Raw genomic sequence first — 15,588 nt, forward strand, 5'->3', positions numbered from 1 at the left:
TCATGCTTCGATGATATTCACTGAAGGCTTGTTTTTTGGAAACTAGAAGAAGGGAAAAAGAGGGAGAAATGTATAGAGATTGTTAAGGAAAAGCCATCAAAGATTTGTTCAGTGCAGTAGTGAATTTGTAAATGGTCCTGTTGCCTGCAGCATAATGAAAAGGGGTCGGTGGTGGGGCTGGTTGGTGTTAACACTGGCTACAACTGCTGGGCAAAGAAACAGTCTGTACAGTCTGACTCTGGACTTTAGAGGCCCAATTTATTATCAGCCTGCACCTTGTGCAACTGTTTACACCAGTTCAAAATGCTATAATTCTGCTTTATTAGCATTTCCCCCGCTTTGCACAGAGGTAAATGACTACACAAGGGCTAGAACAATGACAAACTGGCCCCTAGTAATCCAGGGGTACGTTATGGTGATGGTGTGACTTAGTATCAATGGAGTTTATGCTGGAGTAACACTGGCATGATGGAGACCAGAATTTTATCCTATTACTTTGGGCAGCCTGCTGCCCAGTTATGGTGCACAACCCACACAGGGAAAGCAAAGGGTTCACAACTGTAAAATCAACACAGGCCAGCTGGGTCTACTGCTTGCTCAATGTTGCTGGTGTAAATGTTTGATCCCAAGGGATTGTGGGTAGATACAGAAGGATCGTGAAACATAGAGCTAAGGCTGTCACTCTGTCATAAATTGTCCCTGCACTGTGAAGGGACCGTGACAGGAGTAATGCCAACAATGGCAGAGTTAACAAAATATTGAGCATCTTTTCCTAAACCGTACCAGTTCATCACCAAGAAGGGCAGTCTGCCAGAGCTGGGAAATAAAGTGTCATCAAAATTCATAGAGCCAAGGGAACAGAAACCGTCAGGCAGCTTGGTTGCATCCCTAGCACTTTCCTTATCTCTCTGGAATCAAATGTGGAGCTGCTGCTCACTTTCCAAACCATGGGTATCACCATCAATCGTCCTGGATATCCAGGACTATAGAAATTAAAGTGGAGGGAAGCATTTGCTTCTGGAAGGAAAGTGGCATGTTTGAACTGAAAAGGAGTACTTGTGGCACCTTAGAGACTAACCAATTTATTAAATTGGTTAGTCTCTAAGGTGCCACAAGTACTCCTTTTCTTTTTGCGAATACAGACTAACACGGCTGCTACTCTGAAACATGTTTGAACTGGCAGCTCACAGAGAGAGCCCTGCTATTGTTTTGTTAAGCAGTGATCCAGCAGGTTTTCCTCTGCCCACACAGAACCCCACTGATTTCAGTATTGCTCTATGTGAGCCCCGCACAGTCATTTGCAGGATCAGAGCCTTGACCTGTTCTTGTTGAGTTATCCTCAGTCTCTAGGCTTTGCCTGTGCCATACTTAATTGATTCTGGTGAGAATTACCCTAATTCCACTAAGGGGGAAAATGAGGCACAGAGGTTAAATGATTTGGCCAAGGCCACCTAGTGAGTGCTAGAGTTGAGAATGGAACCCAGGAGTCCTGACTTGCAGTTGTGCTTTCAAGGCACTAGACCATGCTGTTTCCCTTGTCAGGTGGGAGACTCGGTTCTACACGTTGGCCCCATGGAGAGAATGTTATAGCTGGGATCCTTAACAGAAGGTTGGTTTTCAGGTTAATTCACCAGAAGCCCTGCTGGAAATTGATTGGCAGCCTCATCCCCCCCGTGTGCCGACAGCATCTTACCTTGCTGCGCAGGAGCCCTCCGCTCTGGTGCTCAGGAGTGCTGCTCTCAGACGCACTCTTGGCTTTCTCCTTGTTGTTATTTGGTTCATTATCTTTGATGATGTCATACTGCCTGCAAAACAGGGCGATCACTCCTAGCAGGAAAAAGTGTTAGAGGTCACATGCATGAGCCAGGCCTTTGGAACGTGCAAAGATCAGAGCCCACTAGCCTGCTGCTCTGTGCCTTCTGGCAGAGACCTCAGCAGCATTGACACCAAGTCCCAAAGATCCTTTTCTAACACTAGTCGGGCTCTGGCTGCGTCCTTCACAGTGTCAAATTCCACTCTAACCCAGTCAGACAAGATCAGGAGATTACTTGTACTCCCACTTCCCTTTCATTAAACAGGACAAATATTCTAAGCTTCCCATTTGAATAACAGTTTACACTGACCCTGTGACCTTTGCTTTGCAAGCACAGGGGCATATTGGAATATCCATTAGTTGGAAATGCACCCTCAAAGCTTTCTTTTTCTGAAGCAAAGAGAGGTGCAGTTGAGCTGGAGGATGTGATGAATGACCTGTGCCTGCCTGAAGATGAAACAAACCAGGGTCTCCTGCTCAGCAGGACATCATCTGCAAATATATGACAGCTACAGCAGGATGAGGTGCCAACGGAAATGTCCTCCCACACATTTAGGCATGTGGAGAACAAAGCAGAGGCAGCCATGACAAATGAAGAGAGTGAAAATGTCTTTCACAGCGGCTTTTGTGTTATGTTCTGACCAAATAACCACCTCTCTGCCTGTTGGTTTCAAACACAAAGTAACAGAGGTGCCAGGAAGGGCAACTGATAAGCCCATTGCTTCTTGCCTACTGGAAAAGGACCCAACTCACATAAGAATAATACTCTGCATGTATATAGAGTTTCCCACCTGTCGCTCTCAAAGCACTTAATAGTGATAGGTGTTATGGGAGTTCTTGCCAGGTAGTGCTGTTACACATGTTCTTTCTTGCATGCAAGCAAATTGTCAGCCGTGGGAAGACATGCTGACGGTTGCATAAAAATATCATCATCCTCATTTTCAGAAGAGAAATGTAGGCAAAGTGAGGCAAAGACAGTACTAGAACCCAGGTCTTGACACCAAGTCATGCCCTCTGCACTGGGCCATTAGAGAAGCTTAGTGTATAAAGTGAACGGGTATATACATTCAGACTAATTGTAGTTTCCATTCATCAATAATTCCACACTTGAGTCTCAGACAGCTCAGCCACAGGGCTGGGAAAAGTCATGGTCAGAATGAAACTTTGTAAACAGCTCATCAGCTCCAGTGAGATTTTCCTTACCCGCCCACGTTTGGTAAATGGCAGTTGTTTTGTCTAGAAGGGGAATTTACAAGCCTCTTTCAGGGCATTGGACAATTCTGTGCTCACATTATGAGCTCAGTTTCGGAAGATGAAGCATAATTACTTGGCTAGATTAAACCTTTTTAGCTATCTCATTTAATTATTTTACCCCCAAATGATTTTTACAGGGCAGGAGATTTAGCTCTTAATGTGCAGAGACAGTAACTTCTTTATCTAAGGTTTCAGAGTAGCAGCCGTGTCAGTTTGTATTCGCAAAAAGAAAAGGAGTACTCCTTTTCTTCTTTATCTAACTATTTTAAAGGCTCAGGGATTGGAGACAGTGACTAGAACCCAATCTAACCCTGTGGAAAGCAGGTACCAATGCATGGTAAACTCAAGATTTTTCCAGTGAAAAAAATTATATATGAATCTTATCTGGTTGCTGCTAGTCCCTGTGGATTCACTTACAGTTGGAAAGAATCCCAGGGGAACAAGACAGGACACCATTAAGCCTCCTGTCTTTTTATTTAAATTATTATTAACCAAAATTTGTTGTCAGATCTGATCTGTGACCCTATTTCATCTCCACATATCTCGGGGGGGGGGGAATCCTATCTCAGCTGAATTTAGCATAAATGGGCCAAATCCTGTGCTGGTGTAAATTTGACACAGCTGCACTGAAGTCGGCAATTTACACCAACAGAGATTTAAGTCCACTGTCTCTTGAGGACATGATTTAACCCTTCAAACCCTGTCAATCTTCAGGGCTTTATTAATAAATAGGTAAATACACACACACACAAAATTATAAGAATGTTAAGGTGGTTAGTCTTACAAAAGCCAGGCAACGAGCCAGATCCTGCTCAAGTCATGCAAAGGGGCTGTAAAGTCAGCTGAGGATTCCCCCAGCATGAGGAAATCCAAGGGTGGCACAGAACTGACATGGCAGACTATGCCACCCCCTTTTACAGCTACTGGCATAGGAAGCATGTTGATGGCATGGCTAGGGGGAAGGGGCTTCAGCTCTCACAATCCCTGACTGAATGAAGCTCAGTCACAGCTGAAGAATGAACCCATTGTCCAGAATCCATATTTCATAGGGAAAGTCTCCAGCCTCCAGCAATTAAGGGACAGAACGATCACACATTGCTCTAACATCTAAACAAAAGGGAGAAACATTTTACCATCTCCTGTGAGTCCCCTGGCATGTTCTTGGAAGATAGGTGGGGATTGTCCCCTCAACTACAAATCTCTAGCTTTGGTTGGCTTCTTTCCAACAGTAGCAGTTTTTCTGTACACACAGTATATATAGAATGTTCCTGTGATCAGGGCAATGGGAGTAAATACCAACTGGAAATACCGACTGTACTTTATGGGTTATATAATCTACTGTACTGTTAATTTCCTTGCATGCCAGTTCCCTTGTTTCACCTGAAATATCTTCCCCCGACCAATGTAACTATGCGGCTCACGAGTAAAACATTGTGCTGTTTCATGAATGTTTTATGCTGCAGCAGCAGCAGAGGCAGCTGCTGAACGGAGGCCAGAGGAAGCTGGCGCTCTATACAGAAAACAAACAAACACAAACTTCCCTTTCCATTAACTCATGGCATCCTGATCCCAACCTGGGCAAGGCATAGTGCTGGCTGCTGAGAATGCTGAAAGCTCCAGGCTGATCAGAGGAGTAAGGGTGCACTGTACTTATATATTTGTTAGATTAAAACAGATGGGCCTGGTCCTCCTCTGGTATAAACCGATGTAGCTCAGAGGGATTATGCCAGTTTATACCAGCAGAAGATCTGATCTCAAACTCATAATGGGGAATTCTTAGCTTTCCTGAGCTCCCGGGGTGGTTTATTTCTTTTTAAAAATTGTATGGAAGGATTTTGATGCCCGGGTGGAGTTCGCAGATGACACTAAGCTGGGGGGAGAGGTAGGTATGCTGGAGGGTAGGGATAAGGTCCTGAGTGACCTAGACAAATTGGAGGACTGGGCCAAAATAAATCTGATGAGGTTCAACAAGGACAAGTTCAGAGTCCTGCATTTAGGACAGAAGAATCCCATGCATTGCTACAGGATGGGGACCGACTGGCTAAGCAGCAGTTCTGCAGAAAAGGACCTGGGGATTACAGTGGACAAGAAGCTGGATATGAGTCAGCAGTGTGCCCTTGTTGCCAAGAAGGCTAATGGCACAGTGGGCTGCATTAGTAGGAGCATTGCCAGCAGATCGAGGGAAGTGATTATTCCCCTCTATTTGGCACTGTGAGGCCACATCTAGAGTACTGCATCCAGTTTTGGGCCCCCCACTACAGAAAGGGTGTGGACAAATTGGAGACAGTCCAGCGGAGGGCAATGAAAATGATTAGGGGGCTGGGGCAAATGATTTATGAGGAGAGGATGAGGGAACTGGGCTTATTTAGTCTGCAAAAAAGAAGAGTATGGGGGGGATTTGATAGCAGCCTTCAACTACCTGAAGGGAGGTTCCAAAGAAGATGGAGCTAGGCTGTTCTCACTGGTGGCAGATGACAGAACAAGGAGTAATGGTCTCAAGTTACAGTGGGGGAGGTCTAGGTTGGATATTAGGAAAAACTATTTCAGAAGGAGGGTGGTGAAGCACTGCAATGGGTTACCTAGGGAGGTGATGGAATCTCCAGCCTTAGAGGTTTTTAAGGCCCCTCTTGACAAAGCCCTGGCTGGGATGATTTAGTTGGGGTTGGTCATGCTTTGAGGAGCGGGTTGGACTAGATCACCTCCTGAGGTCTCTTCCAATTCTAATCTTCTGTGATTCTATGATTTATTGACCCACCTGTTCGTGGCCCCTTCCAAGCCACTGTCGTCTAAGGAAATCCTCTGGGCACTCTTCTAGGCCCTCTCTCACTGCAAAGTGGCTCCAGGATTGAAAAAGTGCAAAGGGGATCTTTGCTCCATCCTGCTACCGCACCAAGCACTCTTCAGCCACAGCTGTGGGTCTGATCCTACAGTATTGACTTTTAAATCATATGGGCCCCGAATCTGTAGCCCTGCTACAGCAAAGCTCCCATTGAATCAATGGGATTTTTGGTTGCATGAGATCTGCAAGATCAAGCCAAGATTTTCAAAAATGGGTTTAGGTTCCTAAGGCCACATGTAAGCAAAACATCTGGCTGGACTTTAAAAAGTGCTGAGCACTCAGCCGCTACTTTTGGCGTTTAGCTTGCTTGTCATTGCTACAAATTTCCCCTTTTCCTCCCCTGCCCTTGGCCCATCCGACCCATAGGTTCATATGTTTTAAGGCCAGAAGGGACCATTAAATCATCTAATTTAGGCTGATGTCACTGGAGCTCTGTAGTGGGAATTTCTCTCTCTCTCACACACACACACAGTTCTTCAGACTGGGGCATTTCCTATATCACTCATAGACCTGTGCAGGTTGTTTGCTCACAGAGTCTTCATCCTTTCCATAGCCTCATCGATAATAGTACAGAGTTGACCAGGTTTGCTCTCAGATGTGTGAGAAATTTGCTCTTTAAACAATTCTTTTTATTCTTTTACCAGATTTTAAGAGGATTCAGGTTCATTGCTGACCACCTGATATTTTAGGTTTGGATGCTCCTGATCATTTGTTCTTTTAACAGTTCAATCATTTTAATAGATCTAGAAAGTGGGTTTTAGTAAATATAGAATGACGGATGCTTGAGAGTGAGACAGGAGGTTGTAACTCACTCTTGATTTGTGATGTTTGTCTTTAGAATATCACCACACCTCTTCACAAGAATTACTGGCTTGTGTGTGACCTGCAGGCATGTAATGGGCCAGATATAGTGACCGTGGCACACTTCACTTGGGCTGCATTGTGTTAATGAAACAGAAGGTGCTAAAGGGGTTGGATTCTGCTGCAGGATTAAGGAGATTACCATCAATTTTTTTCTGGAAGGATTGAGAATATAGGATTTGCCACTGCAGATCAGACAACTGGTTCATTAAATCCATTATCCTACCTCCTGCTGTACTAAATGAGACAATTTCAGCCAGTCCAGTATCCTGCCTCCAGCAGTCGCCAATACCTGATGCTACAGAGGAAGGTGAAATGCACTTATATCCAAATGTGCAATGCTGTATACAGGGGGCAGGAGTAGGAATTTCTCTGCATATCTTTTCCTGGCCAGCATGGGTGTATACTCACACACACACAAAGTGAATGAGCTGACTCTGGGACATTACATGCCTTCGTCATAGGTCCTGCTACCAACCTGCCCACATGAATAACACCACGACAATGATGAGAATTTCCCCAGCTCGCAGCTGCTGGTTCTTCCCCATCTCCTTCATTGTCACCTCATCTGCACAGGGGAGAGAGAGAGACAATGAGATCCATTTGTGCAATGAGTTCAGTCAGACTCTGCCTGCTCCTTTCACATGCTCCTTCCCCATCTCACTAACTCACAGATATTTAGTGGGAAAAGCTGGGTGGCTGCAGATCTGAAAACCCCTTGGAAGATTTGGAAATGTAAACCCCAGCTGACCACATTAAAATCTCTCACTGGGCTGGTGTCCAGTTTAACTATGTGCCCCCAGCCTTGGACAGTGAGCATACAAGGTTCAAAAGTAGCATGAATTGTTCAGAGTTATCATGCCTCAGTCAGCTGTTAGCATCGTCATTCCTCTCTCTGTGTGTTAGGGTTTTCTGTAGCACCCATCACTGGCGTATTCTAGCCTTCGCATCACTATTCTGTGCAGAATTCCTGCCAGCCCAGCTCAGGATTTATGCCCTGTAGTATGCAGGGGTGGCATAATCTTTTTCAGCAGAGCTGCAGGATGCAGGAATGAGTAGTACCTCTTCACAAGTCCTAATGTACAGCTGTGGCCTCAAAGGACTACAAAGATTGCAGTTCAGATCTCCTGGGAAGCAGACAATGCTCTTCTCAGTGTTTTCAGTTGAACAGCAATTCACTATTGACAGGCTCCAAATCATTTCAGCAGAAAGAGTCAAGACCTCACAGCATCCTAGGAACCGTGGATGAGACCCCTGCAATACAATATGGCCTAACCTAATCATCTGGTAACCCTTTATAACCCGGACTCCTGCTCCTCCCTATCCCCTGTTCGTTAGAGTGCCTTGCTGCTGCAGAACGTCTCTTTGACCTGCCTTGGCACCATCTGATTTTGGCTGGATGTCTGCTCAGAAGGGACAAATTAAAAAGCACTTCCCTGACTGGCAGTAACTGATTTGGCAGAAACATTTCAGATTTTAAAAAAGCAGGATATCCATTGGTCTCTTAGAATCCAAGTGCAGGGAGGTTTAGTGAGTCTCATCTTAGTGCTGCTGCAGCATCCCTGGCATGGATCCCCGGGGGTTCTATCCCAAACTGCGTGCACAGTCTGACCAAGAATTTCCCCAGGTACTCTTAATTTGCTAGGTATGCTCCTGCCAGACACTAGTCCTGAGCCCAGTCCTCATTTCCTCTGCCTCTAAGCTACCCCCTGAGGAAAGAGCAATGGAGATTCAGGTGCTGGCAGCACTAGCGGCTGGGGTTCTAGGCATTATTTTACTGAAACAGGCTGGTCTTGCTGTGGTTAATGTGATATACAAAAGTCACATTACCAGCAAGGATTCTTGTGTCCTTACCATTAGGGAGTACCCCAGTCTTGACACTAGTATAGTCTCAGACTAAGGGCTGCAGTCGGAAGGAATGTGTAGCTGGTATGCATTAGATTCCTTTACACTCATTTAAACTCTTAGTGCTGCTTATCCCACTTACTGGTGTGAGTTTAAGGGAGTCTAGGCTGGGGGAACTTACCTGCCCAGCACCTGGAAGATGCAATAAGAAAGTAGGAACGGCCTCCTTCAATTTACACATCCTTATTCCGTCCTGTCAGTTGCTTTCCATGCTGCACACCTCACTTCTGGCTTCTTGACATGAGTTACACCAGCTTAGCCTCTCCTAGCCTCGTTCACACTCAGCTAGACCCAGTGCATTGACTCAGAGGTGATGTAAAGGGGGTGTGGATTACCCACCAGTGGGAGGGGCTGAGTCTGAAGGAGCATAAATTGGTGTAACAGGCACATTTAGGGAGCCATCTGAAGCTACAAATTGCCATCACTCCCTGTAGGCTCAGGCTGACCTCAGAATTTGGCCTTACAGGTATAGGGGACTGAGTAGCCTGGGGCAGTGGGATGAAAGAAGGAGGCTTTTACCTCTACATCCCGGTTTCCAATCTGACCCTTGTTAGTTTCCTCTACATCCTCCCACCCCAGTCATGGGGAGAGTGAGAGATCAGCAGAAGCTGCCAGTGACTTCAAGGGGCAGGTGAGGCCAGGAGCACTCCTGTGTCTGACCCTATCATACAATCTTCAGGCACTTTCACTAACACGGGCGCCTGTGAATTGTTCGGTTTTTTGTTTGTTTCCCAGCATTTGTGCAGAGCCTGAATAAACAATGAGGGCCAGGTCCTCAGCTGGTGAAAACTGGCATAGGTCCAAGTCAGCAGAGCCACACCAACTTTCACCAGCTGAGGATTAGGCCGAGATCTTATCTCTGTATTGGTGGTTTTCACTGACTTGCTATTTTTGCCTCAGGGAGCTGAACCTACCAGAGATCTGGTCTTGTCACAGTATTTCCACCATACGAGAACTCCAACTCCTGAGCCTTAGCTTTGGTCTCATAAACATTTCTGTGGGCCAGTAACAAACACCCATGGAGAATGTAAACAGAAATGCTAGAACCTGCGCGTAACATGCAGGCTAAGAGAGTCCCAGAACACTACACGCTTTGCCGACGTGTTACGTCTGCACATACCCCATGCCCACTCCTGTGTGTAGTTACCCACTGATCCCACTGACTACAATGGCACTGCAACAAGCGAATTTAGCCCTGCCTGCACTTAGCTCAACTGTTCTTATTTTTGAATGCACCAGACACTATTTCCCACTTTGCTGGGCAACACTGCCCTGCATCTGGGGCAGCCCATGGAGCCATATAAGAACTTGCCCACACTTGCCTTTATTCTTTGAGGCCAGCTTCTCGGCTTCCCTGGGGGTCTTGAAGAGGACGGGTTCACTGGCTGGACTCTGGCCCTGGATGCTGATGGACTGGACATGCACAATGTACTCAGTGTCCTCCTCCAGGTCCCAGAGGGCGCATGAGCGGGTGGTGGTGTTCACCTCTTGGATGAAGCGCAGCATCCGCACATCCTTCTTCTGTAAGCCCAAGGCAGGAAAGCACAGTTGCTCAGAGGGAGGGTTCTCTCTCTGCGTGACGGACGCCTTGCTACATAGATGCTTTCCATTGCTCCCCAGGGCCCCTGACAGCACCTTAGTGCTGCCATTTAAAGTCCCCCTAGACCGGGTGTAGGAGGAAAGACATGCTCTAATCTGATCACAGGCTTCTCGAGCAGTGAGAGCAGCTACAGCTGCTTTTATGCAAGCGGGTGCAGGTGACAGCCACTCGCTCATCCAACTTGCCAGAAACAGTGGGCCCAGCCCTCCTCCCACTGACATCACCGACACAAGTGTAACTCAGTTGACTTCAAGGGAGATACTCCTGATTGATACTGGAGGGAAATCAGGCCCAGTACTTGTAGAGAAGGTGACCTGGTAAAGGCTTGGTGGAGAGGGGCTGGTTCCATTTCCCCTGAGGTTCAGAGCCAGTTGGATGAACGGTTCAGACTCTGGATCTCTCTAGTATTTATCCGTACCCTAAGGGCAAGGGTGTGCAATGCCTGTATCACCTGGTAACACACGCCATCTCCCAGGAGCTCACTCACTAGCTCCAGCTTTATAATGTCACAACAGAGAAGAAGCCACAAATTCCATTCAAAGCATCTGGAGCTTCTGGGTGACATTCACCCTGTGCAGAGCCCAGCACAAGGCCTCGGCACCTCTAGTGTCCCTGGCTCCTCAGAGATGTCATGGTGCTGATGCTTTGTGCTGACCTCTACATGGGTGAATCTCATACTCTATGAATGAAACGGCAACCTCCCAGTGCTGGCTTTAAAGGGATGTGCTCTCATCTTCCCCATGCAGAAGCTTCTCATTGTTCTATCCCTGTTGGCACTTACCCACTGGGCAGAGCTATTGCTGAGATTTGGGGCTGATGCTAGCTCTGGCAGGTTGCATTTTCTGCCTAGTCACCTTTGGGCCCTGGAAACGTGAAGGCATTAAATCATTCTGGCCTGCCCCTGCTCTCACTGAAGTCAGCAGCAAAACTCCCAGGGCCATGACTGGGAGCAGCCTCATGCTCTGAGCAGTGTTGTGTGCATAGCTATAACTGCTTTCCCTGCCATGAGAAGTAATAAGAGCTGGGTGGGGCATGCAGTGGAGATGGATAGGGGAGTCCTTGGTGCATGATGGGGTGGAGGATGGGCAGGGGAGTCCTGGGTGGGGCTTGGGGTGGAGATGGGTTGGACAGTCCACCAACCTATTCCTCCTCCAGTCTCCCGAACCATTGAATCCTCTAGGGTGATTTCACTGATGGATCAATTCCCCCGCTCAGCCCCTTTGCTGTGAAGACCACGAATTGCTTTGCAAGGTCACCCCTATCCCTGGGAGTAATCATCCTGGTTGATGCTAACTTGTCTACTCCCCTGTCAGTGTGCAGTTCTTCTCTGACGGCAGGATTATACGTTTGGGGCATGTTCTAAATCCAAACCCATGGAAATGTGTTAAGGTGAAGAAAGAGGCTGACTCTGTGTCAGTGCTCTGCAGGAGCCTTGTGAGAGCTGCAGGCAGGATGGGCTGCACCATGATAAATCCAGAGTTTGCCCTTTCTTCCCTGCTACTAAGGCTCAAAGCAGGTGGGATAGAGCTGAGGGAGACCCAGCACATGTGGAGAGGAGGGGGGGCCATATGGTGAGGATACCTGCTGGGAGATTGCAAATCCAATAACAACTTCATCCTCCAGAACATCCCAGGTCACAACAGCCGAGTTGGCCTTCAGATGTTTGACTGTGACATTGACTGGAGCGGACGGGCTGTCTGCAAGGAGACAAAACACAAGCTTTACTATGGCAAAGTCACTGATGCAGGCAGGAGACAGGGAAGGAGGTAGAGAGGATGAGCAGTCGAATATATCTGCTCTATATTTAATGTCATCTTTATATATTATACAATACGTATATTTAGTGCTATGTACAGTATATAATCTGTACTTAATAGCTTATGGATCTCTAATACTTTAACTGTACCTAATGCCCTATTTATAAGTGATACAGTGAAGCCAATACAAGAGATATTGGGCATCAGACATGGTTTCCTGCAATAAGAGGAAACAGGATTTAATCCAGGTCAGCCACTGCCCCTTAGCTAGGGGAGTTTGGGGGCTGCAGATGCCCTTCACCTATGTACTGGCTCCAGGTGTGTGGAACTTTGAGACATAGACACACCATGTTTTGGTGGCCATTAAGTTCTCCAGGCCCCTTGGATGATTTAGAGTGGCATTAAACCTGCATATAAAATATTTAACCCTTGCATCCCAAACTCATGCTGATAAAGCTTTTACACCACTGAACGCCATCACGTATTCTTCATCTAGCTAGTCTGTCACACACACCCCTGCTTTCTCCTTTAGATCTTGCCCTGACTGCAGTGAGAGTGAAAGGCAAACAGCACTCTGCCTGGGTATTCAGCACGTTGCAGAGGGTGGCCTGTAGTTGGAAGTATGGACATGCTGGTGCCCTAGTTAACGCCTTTGAGGATTTAACCCATGTGCAGTGAAGAGGGGGGTGTTTATTTTATTTTTATTTCCCTGCTGCTTTGAAATGCTGATGCTTTACAAGCTCCCTGGCGGTGCCACAAGGCCAAAGAAGGAAGAAGTTAGGTCTCCTTTGATTTATTTATTTTAAATGACCACATTTGTGAGGCTGGTGAGCGGACTGCTGACAGGCCAACTGATCAGAGCTCTTCAAAGTGAGGGACTTGCTGAACTTCCAACCAATCCTCCTGGCTTAGAACTAACAGGAAAGAATGTGCTGAGCAGTGACCCTATGCTCCCTTCCAAACAACATTCTCTGTCAAGACCTTGGAGCTTCCATTGCCAGCAGGTGTGATCATGCTTCAAAAGCTCCAGCAATCAGTAACGAGGCAATTAGAAAGGCAGCGGGGGGTCTAGACAAGGCATCAGGCCCAGATCGGTTCCAGCCCACAGTCCTTCAGGAAGCAAAAAGGGCAATAAGAAAGTCCCTGGGCCAGATTGTTGGAATCTCACAAAAGGCTGGGCAGTGGCTTGAAATGGAGCAGTAACTAATGATCGGTGGCTCAAAGAGTTTGGAGAGGGAAGATCCTTAATTTGATCAGGTCGGCATCGATCAGAAATTGTTGCCATCTGTTCCGTGGTCCACACGAAACGCATTTGTGATCCCAGCAGCCAAAAAAATTCCCTTTCATTACGGTCAGTAAACGAGCCCCTGGCTGGCAGCCTCATTAGAGAGGCCAAGGACAGGATGGGCCACTGGGCCAGTGCTCCTTTCTCACCCCTAGCACAGTCCCTTCTGGACTCAGCTGAGGCAGCACGGTTGCTCTACCTACTGAGGCACAAAGCGAGGACGGTTGTCAGTCCAGCACTTTCCACTATTATTTAACCCTCCTTTAAAAACCCAACTGCAAATCAGAGTAGCGTCTTATTTTAGTAAGGGGCAGTTTGCAGAGGTTCACATAGGGAAGGTCCGTGAGTCATGCCGGATGAATTTGCTAGAATGTATTGAGGCTCTGACTGAGCTGAGAGGTGGGGTGGGGATGCAGCAAACAAAACAGGCTCTGATTGCAGCATAGTAACAGTGCTTTGAGCTAGGTGTCTACCCCCTTCTAAAGTACAGCCAGACAGCTAAATCCCTGCATGTTGTGCTTTTCCGATGTCGTTGAGAGAGGATACCACAGCATGGGGTGATTTATACCGCCTGGGATAGGGAAGGTTATTGAAACAAGTGAATTACCGTCTTAGTAACGGGAAACAGAGTGTATGGGTAAAAGAGCATTCAGGATGGGGAGACGGACTATGTGGATGGCACCAGTACTGGCATCTGAATCCCCTTTATTTAGCAGGGATATTAATGACCTTGAGGAAAGGATAATATCAAAAATGCCTAAATTTTCTGATGACATAAAATGTGGGGGAGGTGGGAAGAGCCAGCAGAGACAGAGAAGGAGAGCAAACACCTTCAACATGAGTAGGTTAAATAAGGCTGCGAGCCGGTGACGTGATAGTGAAGTGCACTGCAAGGTTGCAGCCTGAACGTTTCCACAGAGACGGGAGCCTATAAAGCAGGAGTCACAATACAGACCAGGAGAGAGAGCAGGTGGGGAGGGGGATTAAGGATACTTCACTACATCCATCTGCACAATAGAAACCCCAAGAGACTGAAGGATGGTAAAGGGAGATGCATTAAAATCAAACGCAATGGGCCTAAGTCTGCTCTCCCTTTACCCCACTATAAATCAGGACGCACTTCATTGAAATCAATGTAGTTCATCCGGTAGGTTTCAGAGTAACAGCCGTGTTAGTCTGTATTCGCAAAAAGAAAAGGAGTACTTGTGGCACCTTAGAGACTAACGAAAGCTTATGCTCAAATAAATTGGTTAGTCTCTAAGGTGCCACAAGTCCTCCTTTTCTTCATCCGGTAGAAAATTGATGTGAGACTCTGCATTTCCAGAAATGTGAAGCAAGGGAAGTAAGTTCTCCGCGGACAGAGCTGAGTGAATAATTTGCAGCGAAGGTCCTGGAAGATCCAGGATGAGATTGTGATTTCCTCAAATCTATTTGCTGTTTGGATTTATTCCGTGAACTTTCTTACTCTCTGGGTCAATCACACTTCCTTTGGAATTCCAGTTGTGTTGCGATTAGATAGATGAGATCCAGTTTCTGTTCTCTGACTGGTTCTGTGTGAGCATTTTCAGCATGAATGCTTAGGTGAACAAATCTAAATGTTGAATTCCCTGATACTGTGCGTGCAGCTCTGAATTTTGCTTTCTGTGAATGCTTATGTCGGTAAAACTCAAACTGTTACCAGAAAGTGACCCCAGAGGCAGAGGGGGTAATGTTCCTCTGAACTCATTTCAACATGCAGGCAGGATATCTGGGGAACATTCTATGCAACAGTCACCCAGCCCTCCCCAGGCACATTAATTCCTGATGCACTAGGAACGGCTGCATCAGCCTTTTAGTCAATAATAGACCATATGTTCCAGGGTTTGTGATTTAGCTGTTTAACTTAATTCCAACTCATAGGCCATAACCCCACTGGAGCAAATTCCTCTCTCAAAACTGGAAGAGCATCTGTTTGGCGGAGTTTGAGTTAGCGACATGCATGCACATGAAAAGATGTTCTCCTTTTTGTGCCAGGGGTACTCACGGCCCCATTTGTTTAGTTAAAATAAAATCATGCCAGTTTCTCATGGGCAATGGCTGCTGTGAAACAAACCATGATCACTCTTTTGTTTCCTTCCAGCAGGGAGCTTTCACAAGGTGGACCCTTACCCTGCATACCCCAGGTGCTGTGTGTCACAGCCATGCCTCACACCTGCATACTCTGGGCCCTTTTGGAAAGAGCAGGGCATATCATTCCCCATGCAGCAAGGAGGCACAAGCATTGAAGATTACCAT

At 46.8% G+C, this 15,588-nt stretch overlaps 1 protein-coding gene across 1 annotated transcript in view; it reads right to left on the reverse strand.

Annotated features, from left to right (window-relative positions):
- Window positions 1-15,588, reverse strand: part of FNDC5 (fibronectin type III domain containing 5) — a 29,052-nt gene continuing 13,464 nt past the window's right edge. Inside the window, exons 2-6 of the mRNA XM_077838151.1 lie at window positions 11,854-11,996; window positions 9,995-10,193; window positions 7,246-7,335; window positions 1,694-1,827; window positions 1-42 (exon numbers count right to left, since the gene is read on the reverse strand). Of these exons, the coding sequence (XP_077694277.1) occupies window positions 1-42; window positions 1,694-1,827; window positions 7,246-7,335; window positions 9,995-10,193; window positions 11,854-11,996 (608 nt within the window). The remainder of the gene's footprint in view (window positions 43-1,693; window positions 1,828-7,245; window positions 7,336-9,994; window positions 10,194-11,853; window positions 11,997-15,588) is intronic.

This window comes from Eretmochelys imbricata, chromosome 19, assembly GCF_965152235.1.
Source record: "Eretmochelys imbricata isolate rEreImb1 chromosome 19, rEreImb1.hap1, whole genome shotgun sequence".
Taxonomy (NCBI): Eukaryota; Metazoa; Chordata; order Testudines; family Cheloniidae; genus Eretmochelys; species Eretmochelys imbricata.